We start from the raw sequence: 23,988 nt of genomic DNA on the forward strand, positions 1-23,988 counted from the left end.
AGTGGTGCTGCCCCCTGTAGTGGTGGTGTCCCCTGTAGTGGTGGTGTCCCCTGTAGTGGTGGTGTCCCCTGTAGTGGTGGTGTCCCCTGTAGTGGTGGTGCCCCCTGTAGTGGTGGTGTCCCCTGTAGTGGTGGTGTCCCCTGTAGTGGTGGTGCCCCCTGTAGTGGTGCTGTCCCCTGTAGTGGTGCTGCCCCCTGTAGTGGTGTTGTCCCCTGTAGTGGTGGTGTCCCCTGTAGTGGTGGTGCCCCCTGTAGTGGTGCTGTCCCCTGTAGTGGTGCTGCCCCCTGTAGTGGTGGTGTCCCCTGTAGTGGTGGTGTCCCCTGTAGTGGTGGTGCCCCCTGTAGTGGTGGTGTCCCCTGTAGTGGTGGTGTCCCCTGTAGTGGTGGTGTCCCCTGTGGTGGTGGTGCCCCCTGTAGTGGTGCTGCCCCCTGTAGTGGTGGTGCCCCCTGTAGTGGTGGTGTCCCCTGTAGTGGTGGTGTCCCCTGTAGTGGTGGTGTCCCCTGTAGTGGTGCTGCCCCCTGTAGTGGTGGTGTCCCCTGTAGTGGTGGTGTCCCCTGTAGTGGTGGTGTCCCCTGTAGTGGTGGTGTCCCCTGTAGTGGTGCTGCCCCCTGTAGTGGTGGTGTCCCCTGTAGTGGTGGTGTCCCCTGTAGTGGTGGTGTCCCCTGTAGTGGTGGTGCCCCCTGTAGTGGTGGTGTCCCCTGTAGTGGTGGTGTCCCCTGTAGTGGTGGTGCCCCCTGTAGTGGTGCTGTCCCTTGTGGTGGTGCTGCCCCCTGTAGTGGTGGTGCCCCCTGTAGTGGTGCTGTCCCCTGTAGTGGTGCTGCCCCCTGTAGTGGTGGTGCCCCCTGTAGTGGTGGTGCCCCCTGTAGTGGTGCTGTCCCCTGTGGTGGTGCTGCCCCCTGTAGTGGTGCTGTCCCCTGTAGTGGTGGTGTCCCCTGTAGTGGTGGTGTCCCCTGTAGTGGTGGTGCCCCCTGTAGTGGTGCTGCCCCCTGTAGTGGTGGTGTCCCCTGTAGTGGTGGTGTCCCCTGTAGTGGTGGTGCCCCCTGTAGTGGTGCTGTCCCCTGTGGTGGTGCTGCCCCCTGTAGTGGTGGTGCCCCCTGTAGTGGTGGTGCCCCCTGTAGTGGTGCTGTCCCCTGTGGTGGTGCTGCCCCCTGTAGTGGTGGTGCCCCCTGTAGTGGTGCTGTCCCCTGTAGTGGTGGTGTCCCCTGTAGTGGTGGTGCCCCCTGTGGTGGTGGTGTCCCCTGTAGTGGTGCTGCCCCCTGTAGTGGTGGTGCCCCCTGTAGTGGTGGTGCCCCCTGTAGTGGTGCTGTCCCCTGTAGTGGTGGTGTCCCCTGTGGTGGTGGTGCCCCCTGTGGTGGTGGTGTCCCCTGTAGTGGTGCTGCCCCCTGTAGTGGTGGTGCCCCCTGTAGTGGTGGTGCCCCCTGTAGTGGTGCTGTCCCCTGTGGTGGTGCTGCCCCCTGTAGTGGTGGTGCCCCCTGTAGTGGTGCTGCCCCCTGTAGTGGTGCTGCCCCCTGTAGTGGTGGTGCCCCCTGTAGTGGTGGTGTCCCCTGTAGTGGTGCTGCCCCCTGTAGTGGTGGTGTCCCCTGTAGTGGTGGTGTCCCCTGTAGTGGTGGTGCCCCCTGTAGTGGTGCTGCCCCCTGTAGTGGTGGTGTCCCCTGTAGTGGTGGTGTCCCCTGTAGTGGTGGTGCCCCCTGTAGTGGTGGTGCCCCCTGTAGTGGTGGTGCCCCCTGTAGTGGTGCTGCCCCCCTGTGGTGGTGGTGCTGTCCCCTGTAGTGGTGCTGCCCCCTGTAGTGGTGGTGTCCCCTGTAGTGGTGGTGTCCCCTGTAGTGGTGCTGCCCCCTGTAGTGGTGGTGTCCCCTGTAGTGGTGGTGTCCCCTGTAGTGGTGGTGCCCCCTGTAGTGGTGCTGTCCCCTGTAGTGGTGGTGTCCCCTGTAGTGGTGCTGCCCCCTGTAGTGGTGGTGTCCCCTGTAGTGGTGCTGCCCCCTGTAGTGGTGGTGTCCCCTGTAGTGGTGCTGCCCCCTGTGGTGGTGGTGCTGCCCCCCTGTAGTGGTGGTGCCCCCCTGTGGTGGTGGTGCTGCCCCCCTGTGGTGGCGCTGACCCCTCTGCAGGCTGCAGTGCCCCCAGTGCTCCGGAGGAGGCGCTGCAGTGAGGGTGGGTCTCCGGCGCTGCTCAGCCCACTCTCCGTCTCTCCGGTGGCGGCTCCTCCATCCTGTTCCTGCTCCGTCTCCTCCATCGCTCGCACTGATCGCGGCTTCTCCTCCGCAGCCTCCATCTCTCCAGCCGGGGGTCGTGTCCCGAGCCGCCTCCGACCGAGCACCCGGCACCGGCCTGGCCATGGGCGACAAAGGAACCAGGTGGGTCCAGCACGCGCCGGCAGCAAGGGGTTAATGGAGCTGCTTGTTGTGGAGGGCTGCTCCGGGGTGACGGGATTTCTGGGGTTAACCCCGTTGTTAACCCCTCCTGCTCTTATACTGCTGTCACCCTGTGGAAGGAAGGGGTTAATGGACCTTACATGTCTTCGGTCACCGATGGAGGAGAGGTCACCTGACCCCGGCTGGCACATAAAGGGTTACGCCGTCACTAGACCCCCTGTGCCGCCAGGACCTGCAGGTGGCATTATAGGTAGGGTTACCCCTGATGAAGGGGTTAACACGGTGGCTGAGCTCGCTGCATATGGTCCCGTTTCCTCTCTACCGCTTCGTTTTGCTGCATGCAACCAGAGCTTGGCGAGTAAAGGGTTAATAAGACTCGCTGGTCAATGGCGCGGGGTCTCCTGGGCGCGGGGTCATCGCTTGGTCAACGTGTGAGCTGGAAGGGGTTAATCACACTGGTTCCTCCTTGGAGTCTTTCCATCACACTTCATGCAGCGCTGGGGTCTGGCTCTTAAGGGGTTAAATCCGTCCTAAAGAACGTGACCGAGAAGAACCACCGCCCGGAGCTGGCGATAACCAGTGGAGAGGAAGGGGTTAAAGGAGTTTGCGCCACTTCTTGTTTGCACTTTTGACTGTAAAATGATGAATGAGGGGAAGCGGGGGCACCGGCCTGGCATCGAAGGGGTTAAGCTTCTCTGTTAGACCCCCAAAGTGCCCGTGTGACCCCTGTCCTGGCAGAGCCGTGCTGGGATTCGGGGGTCTATGGTGAGGAAGTCAGAGGGCTTCTCGTCCCCCCCCCCATGCCTGCGACCGTTCACAATTGTAAGGTGGCATCAGTGACTGCGGGGGCCGGGGGGCCACAGGGCCGGGGGGTGACTGACCCTTCTATACGAATGGCCCATGTCGGTGTAAAACGGCGCAAATGTGAAATGTAGCGTAACGTAAGCCGCCAGCTGTCCGCCATTGTGTAAGGTGATACAAAGCCAGATATCCGAGCCAGAGGAATCCCACCGACCGGCCTGGCTGGAGGGTCTGGGGGCACCCGGGTCTATCCTGGATGGAGGGTCCGGGGGGCACGCAGGTTTATTCTGGGTGGAGGGTCCGGGGGCACCCGGGTTTATCCTGGATGGAGGGTCCGGGGGGCACCCGGGTTTATTCTGGGTGGAGGGTCTGGGGGCACCCGGGTCTATCCTGGGTGGAGGGTCTGGGGGCACCCGGGTTTATCCTGGGTGGAGGGTCTGGGGGCACCCGGGTTTATCCTGGGTGGAGGGTCTGGGAGCACCCGGGTCTATCCTGGATGGAGGGTCCGGGGGCACCCGGGTTTATCCTGGATGGAGGGTCCGGGGGGCACCCGGGTTTATCCTGGGTGGAGGGTCTGGGGGCACCCGGGTTTATCCTGGGTGGAGGGTCTGGGAGCACCCGGGTTTATCCTGGGTGGAGGGTCTGGGGGCACCCGGGTCTATCCTGGGTGGAGGGTCTGGGGGCACCCGGGTCTATCCTGGGTGGAGGGTCTGGGGGCACCCGGGTTTATCCTGGGTGGAGGGTCTGGGGGCACCCGGGTCTATCCTGGGTGGAGGGTCTGGGGGCACCCGGGTCTATCCTGGGTGGAGGGTCTGGGGGCACCCGGGTTTATCCTGGGTGGAGGGTCTGGGGGCACCCGGGTTTATCCTGGGTGGAGGGTCTGGGGGCACCCGGGTTTATCCTGGGTGGAGGGTCTGGGGGCACCCGGGTTTATCCTGGGTGGAGGGTCTGGGGGCACCCGGGTTTATCCTGGGTGGAGGGTCTGGGGGCACCCGGGTCTATCCTGGGTGGAGGGTCTGGGGACACCCGGGTCTATCCTGGGTGGAGGGTCTGGGGGCACCCGGGTCTATCCTGGGTGGAGGGTCTGGGGGCACCCGGGTCTATCCTGGGTGGAGGGTCTGGGGGCACCCGGGTTTATCCTGGGTGGAGGGTCTGGGGGCACCCGGGTTTATCCTGGGTGGAGGGTCTGGGGGCACCCGGGTTTATCCTGGGTGGAGGGTCTGGGGGCACCCGGGTTTATCCTGGGTGGAGGGTCTGGGGGCACCCGGGTCTATCCTGGGTGGAGGGTCTGGGGGCACCCGGGTTTATCCTGGGTGGAGGGTCTGGGGGCACCCGGGTTTATCCTGGGTGGAGGGTCTGGGGGCACCCGGGTTTATCCTGGGTGGAGGGTCTGGGGGCACCCGGGTTTATCCTGGGTGGAGGGTCTGGGGGCACCCGGGTTTATCCTGGGTGGAGGGTCTGGGGGCACCCGGGTTTATCCTGGGTGGAGGGTCTGGGGGCACCCGGGTTTATCCTGGGTGGAGGGTCTGGGGGCACCCGGGTCTATCCTGGGTGGAGGGTCTGGGGGCACCCGGGTTTATCCTGGGTGGAGGGTCTGGGGGCACCCGGGTCTATCCTGGGTGGAGGGTCTGGGGGCACCCGGGTTTATCCTGGGTGGAGGGTCTGGGGGCACCCGGGTTTATCCTGGGTGGAGGGTCTGGGGGCACCCGGGTTTATCCTGGGTGGAGGGTCTGGGGGCACCCGGGTTTATCCTGGGTGGAGGGTCTGGGGGCACCCGGGTTTATCCTGGGTGGAGGGTCTGGGGGCACCCGGGTTTATCCTGGGTGGAGGGTCTGGGGGCACCCGGGTTTATCCTGGGTGGAGGGTCTGGGGGCACCCGGGTTTATCCTGGGTGGAGGGTCTGGGGGCACCCGGGTTTATCCTGGGTGGAGGGTCTGGGGGCACCCGGGTTTATCCTGGGTGGAGGGTCTGGGGGCACCCGGGTTTATCCTGGGTGGAGGGTCTGGGGGCACCCGGGTTTATCCTGGGTGGATGGTCTGGGGGGTGGCCTGAGTTTCTCTGTGCCCACATAGGGGCCATTCAGAGATGCCTGCCATGTTATAGGGGTTGTTTGTGGGTAAGCGGCCAGTGACTACCTGTAGCGGTCACAGGTCCTGAGCCCGGATGTCATCGAGAGCCCACCCGGGTCACGTCAGCCCCTTCTTCACTCCTCCCCCGCGGTACCTTGTGCGATGTTTGCCATGTCTTACGTTGCAGCGTGTGCTGCTATGAACGTGGCGCGGTGACTGGCGTGTGCGGTGGTCGTGACGCTCCGCTCCTCAGCGTACCCCGACTCTTATGTAATCTGTTATTGGGGGAGGGGTCGTGTTTGTTACATTATAGCAGTCCGGAGCGTTCTCCGCTCACTGTCACCCCCGAGCTCTGCTTCCCCAGATAACCCCGACTATGAGGCTCCCTGCACCGCAGATCAGTCACTGCTTATAGATGCAGCAGAGCCGAGATTGTTACCTGGCCAAATTATATCGCAATGTAGTATCTGTAGTTACATGGGACTGCTGGTGATATCTACAGCAATATCTGCACTCACAATCATGCAGGCTTCAGAGCCGAAATCTCAGCATTCCCTGCCTGTACAGCGTCTTCATGGAGAAAAGTAATTTATTTCCTGGAAATTCTCTTTTCTCCTGACAATAAATCATAAAATAATAATACAGGATCAGTAATGTAATGTATGCACACAGTGACTGCACCAGCAGAATAGTGAGTGCAGCTCTGGAGTATAATACAGGATGTAACTCAGGATCAGTAATGTAATGTATGCACACAGTGACTGCACCAGCAGAATAGTGAGTGCAGCTCTGGAGTATAATACAGGATGTAACTCAGGATCAGTAATGTAATGTATGTACACAGTGACTGCACCAGCAGAATAGTGAGTGCAGCTCTGGGGTATAATACAGGAGGTAACTCAGGATCAGTAATGTAATGTATGCACACAGTGACTGCACCAGCAGAATAGTGAGTGCAGCTCTGGAGTATAATACAGGATGTAACTCAGGATCAGTAATGTAATGTATGTACACAGTGACTGCACCAGCAGAATAGTGAGTGCAGCTCTGGAGTATAATACAGGATGTAACTCAGGATCAGTAATGTAATGTATGTACACAGTGACTGCACCAGCAGAATAGTGAGTGCAGCTCTGGAGTATAATACAGGATGTAACTCAGGATCAGTAATGTAATGTATGTACACAGTGACTGCACCAGCAGAATAGTGAGTGCAGCTCTGGGGTATAATACAGGATGTAACTCAGGATCAGTAATGTAATGTATGTACACAGTGACTGCACCAGCAGAATAGTGAGTGCAGCTCTGGGGTATAATACAGGATGTAACTCAGGATCAGTAATGTAATGTATGTACACAGTGACTGCACCAGCAGAATAGTGAGTGCAGCTCTGGAGTATAATACAGGATGTAACTCAGGATCAGTAATGTAATGTATGTACACAGTGACTGCACCAGCAGAATAGTGAGTGCAGCTCTGGAGTATAATACAGGATGTAACTCAGGATCAGTAATGTAAAGGTACTGTCACACTTAGCGATGTACCAGCGATCCCGACCAGCGATATGACGGGGTCAGGATCGCTGGTACATCGCTAAGTAGTCGCTAGTGAGCTGCCACATAGGCAGATCTCACTAGCGACATCGCTGGGGACGGGGATCGCTACTTACCTGTCACACCAGGCGATCCTGCGTCCTCCCGCCCGGCTCCACGCGTCGCTCGTCTTCACAGCAGGAAGCGCCACAGGAAGCTGACGACGAGAAACAGTCCTGAACGTTCTCGCGCGATCAGCGATAACCAGCGGGGGAGCCGGTCGTAGGTAAGTATCACACACAGCGATATCGCTAGCAATATCGCTATAACGTCACTAGTTATAGCAATATTGCTAGCGATATCTCTTAGTGTGACAGGCCCTTAATGTATGTACACAGTGACTGCACCAGCAGAATAGTGAGTGCAGCTCTGGAGTATAATACAGGAGGTAACTCAGGATCTGTAATGTAATGTATGTACACAGTGACTGCACCAGCAGAATAGTGAGTGCAGCTCTGGGGTATAATACAGGAGGTAACTCAGGATCAGTAGTGTAATGTATGTACACAGTGACTGCACCAGCAGAATAGTGAGTGCAGCTCTGGAGTATAATACAGGAGGTAACTCAGGATCTGTAATGTAATGTATGTACACAGTGACTGCACCAGCAGAATAGTGAGTGCAGCTCTGGGGTATAATACAGGATGTAACTCAGGATCAGTAATGTAATGTATGTATACAGTGACTGCACCAGCAGAATAGTGAGTGCAGCTCTGGAGTATAATACAGGGTGTAACTCAGGATCAGTAATGTAATGTATGTACACAGTGACTGCACCAGCAGAATAGGGAGTGCAGCTCTGGAGTGTAAAACAGGATGTAACTCAGGATCAGTAATGTAATGTATGTACACAGTGACTGCACCAGCAGAATAGTGAGTGCAGCTCTGGGGTATAATACAGGATGTAACTCAGGATCAGTAATGTAATGTATGTACACAGTGACTGCACCAGCAGAATAGTGAGTGCAGCTCTGGAGTATAATACAGGAGGTAACTCAGGATCTGTAATGTAATGTATGTACACAGTGACTGCACCAGCAGAATAGTGAGTGCAGCTCTGGGGTATAATACAGGATGTAACTCAGGATCAGTAGTGTAATGTATGTACACAGTGACTGCACCAGCAGAATAGTGAGTGCAGCTCTGGGGTATAATACAGGATGTAACTCAGGATCAGTAATGTAATGTATGTACACAGTGACTGCACCAGCAGAATAGTGAGTGCAGCTCTGGAGTATAATACAGGAGGTAACTCAGGATCAGTAGTGTAATGTATGTACACAGTGACTGCACCAGCAGAATAGTGAGTGCAGCTCTGGGGTATAATACAGGATGTAACTCAGGATCAGTAATGTAAAGTATGTACACAGTGACTGCACCAGCAGAATAGTGAGTGCAGCTCTGGAGTATAATACAGGAGGTAACTCAGGATCAGTAGTGTAATGTATGTACACAGTGACTGCACCAGCAGAATAGTGAGTGCAGCTCTGGGGTATAATACAGGAGGTAACTCAGGATCAGTAGTGTAATGTATGTACACAGTGACTGCACCAGCAGAATAGTGAGTGCAGCTCTGGAGTATAATACAGGAGGTAACTCAGGATCAGTAATGTATTTAGACATTGATATATATAAAATGATCACTGTGGTTTCAATAAATGTATCAGCATTTACAAATAGTTGTCATTCCCCATTTAATAGTGCCCTAATCTGCTGCTGGGTTTCTGCTCCTCTGTGTTAGGTTAGATGCAGAGTGGGATCACAGGTCGGGGGTCCGGGCTTTTCTCCTGCTGTAAGTCGTTGTATCCTTATAAAGATGGGATCTCCCATTCACGCACAGCTGATGCACATTGACTCTCTTCTCCTCTCCCCCGATCTCAGCACTGTCCACAACCTTTGTGCCCCCCAGTGTTTAATGAATCCTTTGTCCTCTTTTCCTTTAATCACACATAACTCTTCATTTTCCCCTTTCACCAGTAAGATACTTTTATCAATCGCTCACAGAAGATGTTACTGCCTTTAGCAGATCTGTGTCTTGTACACACTGAGTAACCTGAACATGATCAAACAGGAGACAGTAGCCGATCATGAGGTCTTTCTGATAAATTTTGTCTCTCCCACTGAGCTGTTACAACATATCCTTTTTGGCTCTTACTTCTTGACTGTCACCTTGATCTCCTCTATGAACTCAGTCTTCTGCTGTCATCTTGATCTCCTCTCTAACCTCAGTCTTCTGCTGTCATCTTGATCTCCTCTCTAACCTCAGTCTTCTGCTGTCATCTTAATCTCCTCTCTAACCTCAGTCTTCTGCTGTCACCTTGATATCCTATCTGACTTCAGTCTTCTGCTGTCAAATGATCTTCTCTCTGAACTCAGACTTCAGCTGACACCTTGAACTCCACTGTGAACTCAGTCTGCTGTCATCTTGATCTCTTGTCTGACCTCAGTCTCCTGATGTGACCTTGATCTCCTCTCTGAACTCTGTTTTCTGCTGCTACCTTGATTTCCTCTAGGAACTCTGTCTTCTGCTGTCACTTTGATTTCCTCTCTGACCTCAGTCTTTTGATGTCAACTTGATCTTATCTATGAACTCAGTATTATGATGTCACCTTGATCTTCTCTCTGACCTCAGTTTTCTGCTCTTACCTTCACCTCCGCTCTGATCTGTCTTCTGTTATCACCTTGATCTCTTCTCTGACCTCAGTCTTCTGCTGTCATCTTGATCTCCCTTCTAAACTCAGTTTTCTGCTGTCACTTTGATTTCCTCACTAATCTGTCTTCAGCTGTCACATTGATCTCCACTCTGACCTCAGTCTTTTGCTGTCAACTTGATCTTCTCTATGAACTCAGACTTCTTTCTGTCACCTTGATCTCTTGTCTGACCTCAGTCTTCTGACGTGAGCTTGATTTCCTCTCTGTCTTCAATTTTCTGCTGTCAGCATGATTTCCTCTCTGGCCTCAGTCTTCTGCTGATGCCTTGATCTTATCCTTGTTTCTCACTCTACTATAGTAATCTTAATTGCCCTTCTGACTTTCATTGTGCTGCTGTTTCCTTGATCTCTCTTCTGTCTCTCACTGTTTTGATGCCATTTTGATCTCCTCTCTGGCTCTCTCTGATTTAGCCACCATGATTTCACACCACAAAATATTTATATATGTGGGCAGCACGGTGGCTCAGTGGTTAGCACTGCAGCCTTGCAGCGCTGGGGTCCAGGGTTCGAATCCCACCAAGGACAACATCTGCAAGGAGTTTGCGTGGGTTTCCTCCGGCTAGTCCGGTTTCCTCCCACATTCTAAAGACATACAAAATAAACTGAAAGGCTATGGTAGATCTGAAGCCTCTGTCACTCCAGCTCTAGCTGCCACTCAGTGCTGCCTCCTGTTTATCTGACACTGCCTGTGATGTGTGACTTCAGGCAACATTGCGGTCAGTGAGGAGGAGGAGGAGGCGCCTCTGGGCTTTGGAATAGAGCTGGGGTGACTGAGGCTTCATTTGAATATCAATTCAAACTCTGATTTCTCCGTAACAGAGGAACGGAGCGGCCATGTGAAGGTAGTGCTGGACTTGTGATACTGATGATGTCATCACCCCTCCATTATACGCAGGCGCCGGTGATGTCGTCACTCCTCCGTTATACGCAGGCGCCGGTGATGTCGTCACTCCTCCGTTATACACAGGCGCCTCTGCTGCTGCTCCATGATTGATCTCTTATTACTCAGATTTTTAACTGTTTCCTTTCTGCAGCCAAAATATAACAGCTCATATTTTATGTATGTCTATACAGGGAGCTCCCCCTAGTGGTGACTGCAGACAGGATCTTATCATGTATCTCTGTATACAGGGAGCTCCCCCTAGTGGTGGCTGCAGACAGGATCTTATCATGTATCTCTGTATACAGGGAGCTCCCCCTAGTGGTGACTGCAGACAGGATCTTATCATGTATCTCTGTATACAGGCAGCTTTCCCTCGTGGTGGCTGCAGACAGGATCTTATCATGTATCTCTGTATACAGGGAGCTCCCCCTAGTGGTGGCTGCAGACAGGATCTTATCATGTATCTCTGTATACGGGGAGCTCCCCCTAGTGGTAGCTGCAGACAGAATCTTATCATGTATCTCTGTATACAGGGAGCTCCCCCTAGTGGTTGCTGCTGTTGGCAGTATGATTGCTATTACATTGAATGGTTTGTGGAATGTTTGCAGTTTTGCGTTTTCTGTCCCTTGTTGCCCTCTTTGGGAGTATGGTTGCTGTCAGCACAGAATTGGCAAATGTGTGGGATAAAAATATAAAAGACACCGGGGCCTGCTCCATCAGTGCTCAGTGCAGTAGTGAAGGAGTTAACAGCTGTACAAATATTTATAATCCGTGACCTTTTAAATGTCCTTTACTATGTGCAGGAATGTGCCGGCTCCTGACTGCTGTGAGCGCTGCACCGAGACCCAACATGGCTGCTCCTGCCTGTGTATAGGGGGATGGGGGGCAGAAGAGTCCAGAGGGCGGAGTTCTCAGACACAGATCCAACATGGCTGCTCCTGCCTGTGTATAGGGGGATGGGGGGCAGAAGAGTCCAGAGGGCGCAGTTCTCAGACACAGATCCAACATGGCTGCTCCTGCCTGTGTATAGGGGGATGGGGGGCAGAAGAGTCCAGAGGGCGGAGTTCTCAGACACAGATCCAACATGGCTGCTCCTGCCTGTGTATAGGAGGATGTGGGGCAGAAGAGTCCAGAGGGCGGAGTTTTGTTTCTGGCAGTGAAGCTCTGTAAGGTTTCATCACGTCCGTATAATCTTTTCTCGTTGTGATCGGTTGGTGCGCCGGACACATCTCCTTTCCTTTTCCCACTGTAAGGTTTGTCATTGTGGATTTTTGGGAGGTTTGGGGGTCTGTCCCTCCTCAGAACTAGTGACCCTGAGATGACAGGATCAGATTGTGGCGCGCTCCGTCCGATGTATGGGAATGTATAGTGAGTACAACAGTCCCACCATACCGCGGTGGCCCTAGGCATTGGCCTCATGGTCTCAGGGCACACGGCCGGCAATGGTCACCTCCTTGGTGATGGTCTGACCTCTCCTTCCCCACTAGTGATGGGTCTTGTCATTACTAAGCCGGCTGCTTTCTTCCTGCTCCTCCATAATAGTAACCCCATAGTCGCCAGCACAGATGTGCCCAGTGTCGGGCTGTGGTGCCAAGGGCCACCGGTTATTGACTTTTGGGTGCCATTTTTCACTTGCATACCAATATTACACTACCATCGTTCACACATTTACCTGTATCGTTACATAATAGTAATCTGGGTAGTTTGGTAAATGATTGATGAGATGCGGCTTTTGTCTGTACAGAGTGAATTATAAGTACGGCCCATATAGGGGGATTGGGGGCCCAGATCTGCATTGGAGCCCACCGGGGGATTCACCTATTGGCCAGTCCAAGCCTGGATGTGCTCATCACTCTCCTAAGCTCCTCTTGGGCACTGTATGGTGGTGTTACAGTTGTGGCCAAAAGTATTGACACCCCTGCAATTCTGTCAGATAATACTCAGTTTCTTCCTGAAAATGATTCCAAACACAAATTCTTTGGTATTATTATCTCCATTTAATTTGTCTTAAATGAAAAAACACAAAAAGAATTGTCCTAAAGCCAAATTGGATATAATTCCACACCAAACATAAAAAAGAGGGTGGACAAAAGTATCGGCACTGTTCAAAAAATCATGTGATGCTTCTCTGTGTGTAATTAACAGCACCTGTAACTTACCTGTGGCACCTAACAGGTGTTGGCAATAACTAAATCACACTTGCAGCCAGGTGACATGGATTAAAGTTGACTCCACCTCTGTCCTGTGTCCTTGTGTGTACCACATTGAGCATGGAGAAAAGAAAGAAGACCAAAGAACTGTCTGAGGACTTGAGAAACCAAATTGTGAGGAAGCATGAGCAATCTCAAGGCTACAAGTCCATCTCCAAAGACCTGAATGTTCCTGTGTCTACCGTGCACAGTGTCATCAAGAAGTGTAAAGCCCATGGCACTGTGGCTAACCTCCCTAGATGTGGACGGAAAAGAAAAATTGACAAGAGATTTCAACGCAAGATTGTGCGGATGTTGGATAAAGAACCTCGACTAACATCCAAACAAGTTCAAGCTGCCCTGCAGTCTGAGGGTACAACAGTGTCAACCCCTACTATCCGTCGGCGTCTGAATGAAAAGGGACTGTATGGTAGGAGACCCAAGAAGACCCCACTTCTTACCCCGAGACATAAAAAAGCCAGGCTGGAGTTTGCCAAAACTTACCTGAAAAAGCCTAATACGTTTTGGAAGAATGTTCTCTGGTCAGATGAGACAAAAGTAGAGCTTTTTGGGCAAAGGCATCAACATAGAGTTTACAGGAGAAAAAAAGAGGCATTCAAAGAAAAGAACATGGTCCCTACAGTCAAACATGGCGGAGGTTCCCTGATGTTTTGGGGTTGCTTTGCTGCCTCTGGCACTGGACTGCTTGACCGTGTGCATGGCATTATGAAGTCTGAAGACTACCAACAAATTTTGCAGCATAATGTAGGGCCCAGTGTGAGAAAGCTGGGTCTCCCTCAGAGATCATGGGTCTTCCAGCAGGACAATGACCCAAAACACACTTCAAAAAGCACTAGAAAATGGTTTGAGAGAAAGCACTGGAGACTTCTAAGGTGGCCAGCAATGAGTCCAGACCTGAATCCCATAGAACACCTGTGGAGAGATCTAAAAATGGCAGTTTGGAGAACTGTAGGCTGTATTGTGCATAAATATGTGACTTCAGATTTTGTATTAGTCTAGCCTGATGAAGAGACCTGAGTAGTCTCGAAAGCTTGCAATGTATTACCATCTTTTCAGTTAGCCATTAAAAGGTATCAACTACTGAGGACTCTCAATCCTGAATATTTTTCAGTTTGGAGAAGGCACCCTTCAAATATCAGGGACCTGGAGCAGTTTGCCAAAGAAGAATGGTCTAAAATTCCAGCAGAGCATTGTAAGAAACTCATTGATGGTTACCGGAAGCGGTTGGTCGCAGTTATTTTGGCTAAAGGTTGTGCAACCAAGTATTAGGCTGAGGGTGCCAATACTTTTGTCTGGCCCATTTTTGGAGTTTTGTGTGAAATGGTCAATGTTTTGCTTTTTGCTTCATTCTCTTTTGTGTTTTTTCATTTAAGACAAATTAAATGAAGATAATAATACCAAAGAATTTGTGTTTGCAATCATTTTCAGGAAGAAACTGAGTATTATCTGACAGAACTGCAGGGGTGTCAATACTTTTGGCCACAACTGTATGTGGGCACTGTATGGTGGTGTTATGTGGGCACTGTATGATGGTGTTATGTGGGCACTGTATGATGGTGTTATGTGGGCACTGTATGATGGTGTTATGTGGGCACTGTATGGGGTGTTATGTGGGCACTGTATGGGGTGTTATGTGGGCACTGTATGATGGTGTTATGTGTGGCACTGTATGGTGGTATGTGGGCACTGTATGGTGGTGTTATGCAGGCACTGTATGGTGGTGTTATGCAGGCACTGTATGGTGGTATGCAGGCACTGTATGGTGGTGTTATATGGGCACTGTATGTGGTGATATGTGGGCACTGTATGGTGGTGTTATGCAGGCACTGTATGGTGGTGTTATGTGGGCACTGTATGGTGGTGTTATGTGGGCACTGTATGATGGTGTTATGTGGGCACTGTATGATGGTGTTATGTGGGCACTGTATGGTGGTGTTATGTGGGCACTGTATGATGGTGTTATGTGGGCACTGTATGGTGGTGTTATGTGGGCACTGTATGGTGGTGTTATGTGGGCTCTGTATGGGGTGTTATGTGGGCACTGTATGGGGTGTTATGTGGGCACTGTATGATGGTGTTATGTGGGCACTGTATGATGGTGTTATGTGGGCACTGTATGATGGTGTTATGTGGGCACTGTATGGTGGTGTTATGTGGGCACTGTATGGTGGTGTTATGTGGGCTCTGTATGGGGTGTTATGTGGGCACTGTATGGGGTGTTATGTGGGCACTGTATGATGGTGTTATGTGTGGCACTGTATGGTGGTATGTGGGCACTGTATGGTGGTGTTATGGAGGCACTGTATGGTGGTGTTATGCAGGCACTGTATGGTGGTGTTATATGGGCACTGTATGTGGTGATATGTGGGCACTGTGTGGTGGTATTATGTGGGCACTGTATGATTGTGTTATGTGGACTCTGTATGGGGGTGTTATGTGGGCACTTAATGGGGGTGTTATATGGGCACTGTATGGTGTTATGTGGGCACTGTATGGTGGTATGTGGACATTGTATGGTGGTGTTATGTGGACACTGTATGGTGGTGTTATGTGGACACTGTATGGTGGTGTTATGTGGACACTGTATGGTGTTATGTGGGCACTGTATGGAGGTGTTATGTGGGCACTGTATGGTGGTATCTGGGCACTGTATGGTGGTATCTGGGCACTGTATGGTGGTGTTTTGTGGGCACTGTATGGTGGTGATATGTGGGCACTGTATGGTGGTGATATGTGGGCACTGTATGGTGGTGATATGTGGGCACTGTATGGTGGTGTTATGTGGGCACTGTATGGTGGTGTTATGTGGACACTGTATGGTGGTATTATGTGGGCACTGTATGGTGTTTTGTGGGCACTGTATGGTGGCGTTATGTGCCATGTGATTTGTTCACTGACTGTATTAGTTTGGTATTATAAGGTATGAAAAAAGTGCACGCAAAAACCAACAATTTATTAAATAGCTGAAGTGCCTGGCGCTGCCCGGGCATAGTAACTTTGTAATAGTGGTTATAACAAATTATAATTTTTTTTATATATATATATATATATATATATATATATATATATATATATATACATATAGTAAGGTAGCGCTGTCATTCGGGTAGGGGACACTCGCTTGGCAGCCAAATAATCACGTCCGGCACATGTTTTCTCAACATAAACTCAGTCCATGCGGTTTATTCAGGCATCATAAACCCACAGCAGCAACATAAAGTTCATCTAAACAGCATAGCGTCCATGACAGAGCTTCACTCTGTTAAGCCTGTAGTCATACAGGTTGCGCAATGTCCAGCACACAGGCTCTCGAGCCTCACAGTTATATCCCCTCTCAGGGTTTGCCTTATGGCTGCTTCAGCTCACTGCATACGTCCATTCCCTCCAGGGAACTATCAGGCACTTGCAGTCATTAGACACAGCATTCACGTGCTGTCAGGCAGGAAGCCCCATCTCCCAGCGGGACCTTCAACAACGGGCCAACTGGGTCCAAGCATTCACTCATGTGACCTACCCTGGCCACCTTATATGGTCCGTTTCCACACCCACCGGGTCACATGGCTATGACCTCATCACAGGTCCTACAAGCATTCATACATTCTTTAGTATGGCATTCTAGACACTCCCCTGGGTGGATTTGTAGGTAGCTGGTCTCGCCCGTCTCTCCAGCTACCTGAAGACTTCTCCCTGACACATTGGCACGAAAGATCAGCTCTGCTGATCAGCACATAAGCAAGCCTTCATCTCAAGGCCACCCACCTTGAGATACATTACAATCATTCAGCATCCTACTCCTATCAGGACACTGGAAATGCTTATACGCCTGTCCTGGGACATCCACACAGCGCCCCCTAGCGGACACAGTGGTCACTACACCACAATATATATATATGTATATACATTACAGACCAAAAGTTTGGACACACCTTCTCATTCAAAGAGTTTTCTTTATTTTCATGACTATGAAAATTGTAGATTCACTCTAAAGGCATCAAAACTATGAATTACCACATGTGGAATTATATAATTAACAAAAAAGTGTGAAACACCTGAAAATATGTCTTATATTCTAGGTTCTTCAAAGTAACCACCTTTTGATTACTGCTTTTCACACTCTTGGCATTCTCTTTTAATAAATATACTGGATATTTATTATATGGGGCTTTTTGTGTGGAGTGAGAGTGGGGGGGGGCTTGACACACACACACACACACACACTCATTTTTAAATATACTTAGAAAAGATTTAAATACAAAATACATACATTTGTCCTATTTGGTGTCTGTTGTTGTGTTACTTTACATCTCTTATTTTGTAAATATTACTGGGGCCACTTTTAGGAACATTCTGTTTTGGTTTATGTATGTCTTTTGTATTTAAATCTTTTAAGTATACTGTAAATACATCACATAGGGGACACCAAGACTGATGTACAGTATATACATTACATAGGAGACAAAGACTAATGCATATACATTATATAAGTCACTGAGATTTCTGTATATATCACATAGGATACACAGAGACTGCTGTATACATCAAATAGGAGATACCAAGACTGGTGTATTTTACATAGGATATCCTGAGATTACTCTATATACATCACATAGGAGTCACTGAGATTGCTCTCTATATATAATATTGGATACACTGAGACTGCTGTATATATGTTACGTAGGAGACAGTGATACTGCTGTATACACATCACATACAAGAAACCGATAATGCTGTATATCTCACATAAGAGACAATGAGGCGGCTGAATTTACATCACATAGAATACACTGAGACTGCTGTATACATCAAATAGGAAATACTGAGACTGTTGTATACATATCACTTATGAGACACCAAGAATCCTGTTTATACATCACTTAGGAAGTGACAAAACTGATGTATGTACATCACATAGGAGAAACCAACACTAGTGTATATAGATCACATAGGAGACACCGGGACTGCTGTATACATCACATAGGAGACATTGAGACTTCTGTATGCACATCACATAGGAGACACTGAGACTGTTGTAAATACATCTCATAGTAGACACCAAGACAGCTATATACAGTGGGGGAAATAAATATTTGATCCCTTGCTGATTTTGTAAGTTTGCCCACTTACAAAGACAAGAACAGTTTATAATTTTAATGGTAGGTTAATTTTAACATTGAGAGAATATAAAAAATGTATGTGTATGGTCACAGATGGAAAAATGAAGCATATCTAGAAAAGAACACTGTCCCTACTGTGAAACATGGAGGAGGCTCTGTTATGTTCTGGGGCTGCTTTGCTGCATATGGCACAGGGTGTCTACAATCTGTGAAGGGTACAATGAAATCTCAAGACTATCAAAGGATTATAGAGAGAAATGTGCTGCCCAGTGTCAGAAAGCTTGGTCTCAGTCGCAGGTCATGGGTTTTGCAACAGGATAATGACCCAAAACTCACAGCTAAAAACAGCCAAGAATGGCTAAGAGGAAAACATTGGACTATTCTGAAGTGGCCTTCTATGTGCCCTGACCTAAATCCTATTGAGCATCTTTGGAAAGAGCTGAAACATGCCATCTGGAAAAGGCAACCTTCAACCACGAGACACCTGGAGCAATTTGCTCTTGAGGAGTGGCCAAAATACCTGTCGAGAGGCGCAGAAGTCTCATTGACCGTTACAGGAATCGTTTGATTGCAGTGATTGCCTCAAAAGGTTGTGCAACAAAATATTAAGTTAAGGGAACCATCATTTCTGTCTAGGCCTATTTATTATTATTATTATTATTATTAATATTATTATTAGTATTCATTTGTATAGCTTTACATGTGAAAAAAGTGGGCATACATAGACGAATACAATAAACATGAGCAATACAAGGCACACACAAGTACAGAAGGAGAGATTTCCCTGCCCGCGAGGGCTCACAGTCTACAGGGGATGGTGAGGATACACTAGGAGAGGGTACAGCTGGTCATGAGGCAGTTCAGTAGACTGATCACAGCAGGTTGTAGGCTTGTCGGGAAGAGGTCGGTCTTCAGGCTCCTTTTGAAGGTTTCTGTGATGGGTGAAAGTCTGATGTGTTGAGGTAGAGAGTTCCAGAGAATGGGGGAAGCATGGGAGAAGTCTTGTATGCGGTTGTGGGAAGAAGAGATAAGAGGGGAGTAGAGAAGGGGATCTTGAGAGGCTCGAAGGTTGCATGTAGGTAAGTACCGGGAGACCATGTCACAGATGTATGGAGGAGACAGGTTGTGGATGGCTTTGTATGTCGTTGTTAGGGTTTTGAACTGAAGCCTCTGGGCAATAGGAAGCCAGTGAAGGGCTTGGCAGAGAGGGGACACAGGTGGATTAGTCGGACAGCAGAGTTTAAGATAGATTGGAGTGGTGCCAGAGTGCTACAGGGGAGGCCAGAGAGTAGGAGGTTGCAATAGTTTCTCAGTCAAGGAATGTACGGATTCGGGTAATGTTTGAGTTGTAGTCAGCAGTAGGAGGCAAGGGCTTGGATATGTGGCTTGAAAGAGAGGGCAGAGTTGAGGATCACCCCGAGGCACCGAGCATGCGGGACTGGGGAAGTGAGTAGCCATTGGCGTTGATGGATAGGTCTGGTGGAGGGGTAGAGTGAGATGGGGGAAAGATGATGAATTCTGTTTTGTCTATGTTCAGTTTGAGAAAGCGAGCAGAGAAGAAGGCTGAGATAGCAGACAGACATTGTGGGATTTCAGTCAGTAAGGAGGTGAGGTCGGGTCCAGATAGGTAGATCTGTGTGTCATCGGCGTAGAGATGATACTGCAAACCGTGGGATTCTATGAGCTGTCCCAGGCCGAAGGTGTAGATGGAGAAGAGTAGGGGTCCTAGAACTGAGCCTTGAGGAACACCGACAGACAGGGGTCGAGGTGAGGAGATGGTGTGGGGGAGAGAGACAGTGAATGTCCGGTCTGTTAGATATGATGAAATCCAGGAAAGGGCCAAGTCTGTGATGCCAAGAGATGAGAGAATCTGTAACAATAGGGAATGGTCTACTGTGTCAAAGGCAGAAGACATGTTTAGGAGGAGGACAGAGTTGTGTTGCTTGCTCTTGGCGGTTAGTGGGTCATTGGTGACTTTAGTTAGGGCAGTTTCAGTTGAGTGATGCAGTTGGAAGCCAGATTGTAACCGGTCAAAGAGGGAACAGGAGGAGAGGTGGGAGGACAGTTCAAGATGGACATGCTGTTCCAGTAACTTTGAGGCATAAGGGAGAAGTGATATCGGGCAATAGTTAGACACAGAGGATGGGTGAAGGGAGGGCTTTTTGAGGATGGGTCTGATTGGGGCATGTTTGAAGGATGAGGGGAACACAACATTTCTAAGTGAAAGGTTGAAGAGGTGTGTTAGAGTTGAGATGAAGACTGGCGAGGTTAGGGATCAGGTGGGACGGGAACGGGTCAAGCGTGCAAGTGGTGAGGTGTGATCTTGACAGTAGGGTGGAGAGCTTATCTTCTGTCATGGTGGAGAAGCTGGTTTTGGAAGAACAGGGCTGAGCAGTTAAGAGTAGGGGCATTGGGGGCTGCGGGCCAAAGCTTTCTATGTTGTTATCGATCTTGTGCTTAAAGAAAGAGGCAAAGTCTTCAGAGATGAGAGGAGAGGGAGGAGGTGCTGTGGGACGGAGTAGAGAATTGAAAGTGTTGAAAAGCTGTTTAGGGTTGTGAGACGATGTGAGATATGAGAGATGAGGTTTGTTTTGCGGCAGTGAGTGTGGATTTGAAGCTGGCGTGGGACTGCTCGTATGCGATAAAGTGCTCGGCACTATTTCATGAGTTTTGGTTTTTTTTAAATTCTGTGGAACAAGAGGGGATTACAGGGAGAGAAATGGGAAGCGAATGCTTCTAAGTGTAGTAGTTAGTTTCTAAGGTATTTACTCTGTGTGAATCCACTCACCTTTTTGGTGTCTTGGGATATTGCGCATAGATCCAATTCATGGATTACTCCATTCCTCTTTCCATTCAGTTTGCTGCAAAGAACTGGGAACTAGTGAAAGCACGAGAGAGTGCTTTCATAGGCGATAACACTTTGTGAATATTTTTCCCAGAAATATGCACTTCTGATGGATGATGATGAAACACAATATTCAAATTCAAGGATGATTTTAATTTCAAACTAGAACACAATCAGTTTCGACTTCTTAGAGTCTTTCTCAGGTATAATGTTGCATAAGGAACAGCTGCTGTCCCTTTGGCCGAGCGCTGCTGTCCCTTTGGCCGAGCGCTGCTGTCCCTTTGGCCGAGCGCTGCTGTCCCTTGGCCAAGCACTGCGGACCTCATGAATCTGCCTGTAGTCGGAGGATAGGGCATCACAGATCGCAAACGGCCCATGACCTGGAAGTTCCCACCCCTGGTCTTGAGGATACAAACCCCTTCTCCCTAATTCTGCTGATCAGTGGTTACAAATGTAGCCAGCAGCTGCACACTACTCAGCTGCTTTGTTACAATGTATCAGTCTGCACTGGAGACAGTTGTGTTTAGTCGGCTGTGGAACGTCTCCACGTGCGTCCCTGCCCCCGTCATTGACACTCGTCCTCCTCTTGAGCCTGGTCATAGACAATGGCCCCCTATGCGGCCGCCCCGGCCCCTCGCCAGCATGGCTGCCCAGCTGAGTACTCCAGCACATTGCAGCTGTGCACGATGGAGAAAGCGGAGAAGTCACCAGATTTTCATTCATCGCTCCGCACGTGTCCATTATCTGAATAAATCACTTTATGCAATGAGGATGGAGGCTGAAGAGCGGGGGCCTCAGCTGAAACAAGAGGGCCTCCTACAACCAGGAGCCCCCCACACTGCTTCCCGGCCCGTCAGACCGGAGCTCGGCGGAGACACGAGGGAATTTGTACTCTTCTTCAGTTCTCTTCCTCCATCTTCACTTTGCATCAGGGTTTCTGGTTTCAGTAGTTCCCCGACTTCACGATGCACAAGATTGGCCCTTGGGTGATGCACATCTTGATGTCGGGGACAATTCAGACCAAAAGCCTTGGTTCAGAGTGACGATGGAGAACAGGACAGTGAAGAGGCGGCTGGGGGGCTTCATGCTGGTAGCACAGGTGAGCAAAGAAGTGTGAGGGTCTTAGGACCTTCTCCACAATTGCTTATTGTGCTCTGGGGTCTGGAGAGCGAAGATGAAGAAACCACCAGAATAGGGAGAGGCAAATTACTGAACTGAGTTTCATCAAACATCACTAATAACCAGTATAATCTATAGACATGGTGGGGGCAGCTGGTGGCATTTCTGTAGAGTGGTTGATATCTCTTGTTGGCAGTGGGTGGTATCTCTGGGTGGCAGTGGGTGGTATCTCTGAGTGGCAGTAGGTAGTATCCCTGGGTGGCAGCGGTGGTAATAGGTTGTATCCCTGGGTGGCAGTAGGTTGTATCCCTGGGTGGGAGTAGGTTGTATCCCTGGGTGGCAGGGGTGGCAGTAGGTAGTATCCCTGGCTGGGAGTAGGTAGTATCCCTGGGTGGCAGCAGTGGCAGTAGGTGGTATCTCTGGGTGGCAGTAGGTTGTATCTCTGCGTGGCAGTAGGTGTCTCTAGGTGGCATCGGTGGCAGTAGGTGGTGTCTCTAGCTGGCAGTAGGTGGTATCTCTGGGCAGCAGTGGTGGCAGTAGGTGGGATCTTGTGGTGGCAGTAGGTGGGATCTTGTGGTGGCAGTAGGTGGGATCTTGTGGTGGCAGTAGGTGGGATCTTGTGGTGGCAGTACGTGGGATCTTGTGGTGGCAGTAGGTGGGATCTCTGGGTGGCAGCAGTGGCAATAGGTAGTATCACTGGGTTGCAATGGTGGCAGTAGGTGGTATCTCTGGGTGGCAATGGTGGCAGTAGGTGTTATCTCTGGGTGGCAGTAGGTGGTATCTCTGGGTGGCAATGGTGGCAGTAGGTGGTATCTCTGGGTGGCAGTAGGTGGTATCTCTGGGCAGCAGTGGTGGCAGTAGGTTGTAGACGCAGAACTTGCCCTACGGTGTCTCGGCCTCGGATTGCTGTGAATGCTTTGATCTGTGCGAATTCTCGGACTCCTGATTAGTGGAGTTCTGACGTCAAGGCCGACCTTACCGAGACCTCCACATCTGCGGAGGAATCCGGTGCTGCAGAAAGAGGCCGTGTCCGGGCAGCAGAGGCGCACGTGCCGGACCGGGGAAGGGGAGAGAAAACAGACAGCACAACCAGAATCACAGATTATCGGATGTTCTGGATGGCAGGAATGGCTGATTATCGGATATTCTGGACGGCAGGAATGCAGGGCCGGCCCGAGAGATTACGGCGCCCTAGGCGAAACTATTTTGTTGCGCCCCTACTATTCTTGGCAGTAGATGAAAACTTGGGATATAAATTTAGGAGCAAAATAAACCACAACAACAATGATTAATTAACTCTCTCCTAACTCTTTAATCTTCTGAGAACTTGTATAGGACAAATATGTACAAAGTAATCAATAACACAAAACAAAAACGACCATAGGTAATTAAGATTTTTGTTTCCTTGCCTTTTTTTTTTTTTTAAAAGGATGACACTAAGGCTGTGTGCACACGCTGCGGATTCCGCTGCGGATTAATCCACACGGATTTTGCAAAAACCGCAGATAATCCGCAGGTCCAAAGACCTGCGGATTATCTGCGGTTTTGCCTGCGGTTTGGTCCTGCGGATTCACTATCTCCACAATGGTGGAGATAGGAACCCGCAGCGGTTTCCGCAGAAAGAATTGACATGCAATTCTTTCTGCGGATTCAAAACCGCAGCAAATCCGCGCGTTTTTTTCCGCAGCGTCGGCACAGCGTTTTTTGTTTTTCCATTCAAATGAATGGTACTGTACACCGCAGCTAAAACTGCTGCGGAATCCGCAGCGTGTGCACACAGCCTTAGTCACCGAGATTAATTTGTTTAGCAACTTCAGATTCTATCGAAATTGTTGCCAACCCAACCAACCTCTCTTGCGTCATATTTGCCCTTAAATATGTACACTTTTCTTTCCATCCCTAAAACTTTTTGCCTTTTGAAAAGATTTTTTTATAATTTTTTCTATTTTTTCTCTGGCGCCCCCTTTGGGTCGGCGCCCTAGGCGGCCGCCTAGTTTGCCTATACGTTCGGGCCGGCCCTGCAGGAATGGCTGATTATCAGATGTTCTGAGCTTCAGGCTCTGTAGGTTTCAATTCTATAAATCTTTTCCTCTAATGTTGAGTTGACGCTTCCTTCCAGCAGTTACATAATTTGTATCCCTATGACAACACTTCCTGTCCCGTGGTCCGACCTCTGTGTTATCCTGGGGTTAATGTGCCTCTTTGCACTTACACTTAGGTTGCTATTGAGATAAGGAGAGCTGTTAGCTGTTGGGTCAGGAAGTGTTGTCATGG

General features: G+C 50.2%; 1 protein-coding gene across 2 annotated transcripts in view; it reads left to right on the forward strand.

Annotated features, from left to right (window-relative positions):
* Nucleotides 1-2,182: 2,182 nt before the first annotated feature.
* Nucleotides 2,183-23,988, forward strand: part of LOC141051534 (beta-arrestin-1) — a 243,229-nt gene continuing 221,423 nt past the window's right edge. For both annotated transcript variants that reach the window (XM_073548495.1, XM_073548497.1), the window contains exon 1: nt 2,183-2,351. In XM_073548495.1, the coding sequence (XP_073404596.1) occupies nt 2,332-2,351 (20 nt within the window). In that variant the 5' untranslated portion in view covers nt 2,183-2,331. The remainder of the gene's footprint in view (nt 2,352-23,988) is intronic.

This window comes from Dendrobates tinctorius, unplaced genomic scaffold, assembly GCF_039654945.1.
Source record: "Dendrobates tinctorius isolate UK_male_01 unplaced genomic scaffold, ASM3965494v1 ptg000157l, whole genome shotgun sequence".
NCBI classification, from domain to species: domain Eukaryota; kingdom Metazoa; phylum Chordata; class Amphibia; order Anura; family Dendrobatidae; genus Dendrobates; species Dendrobates tinctorius.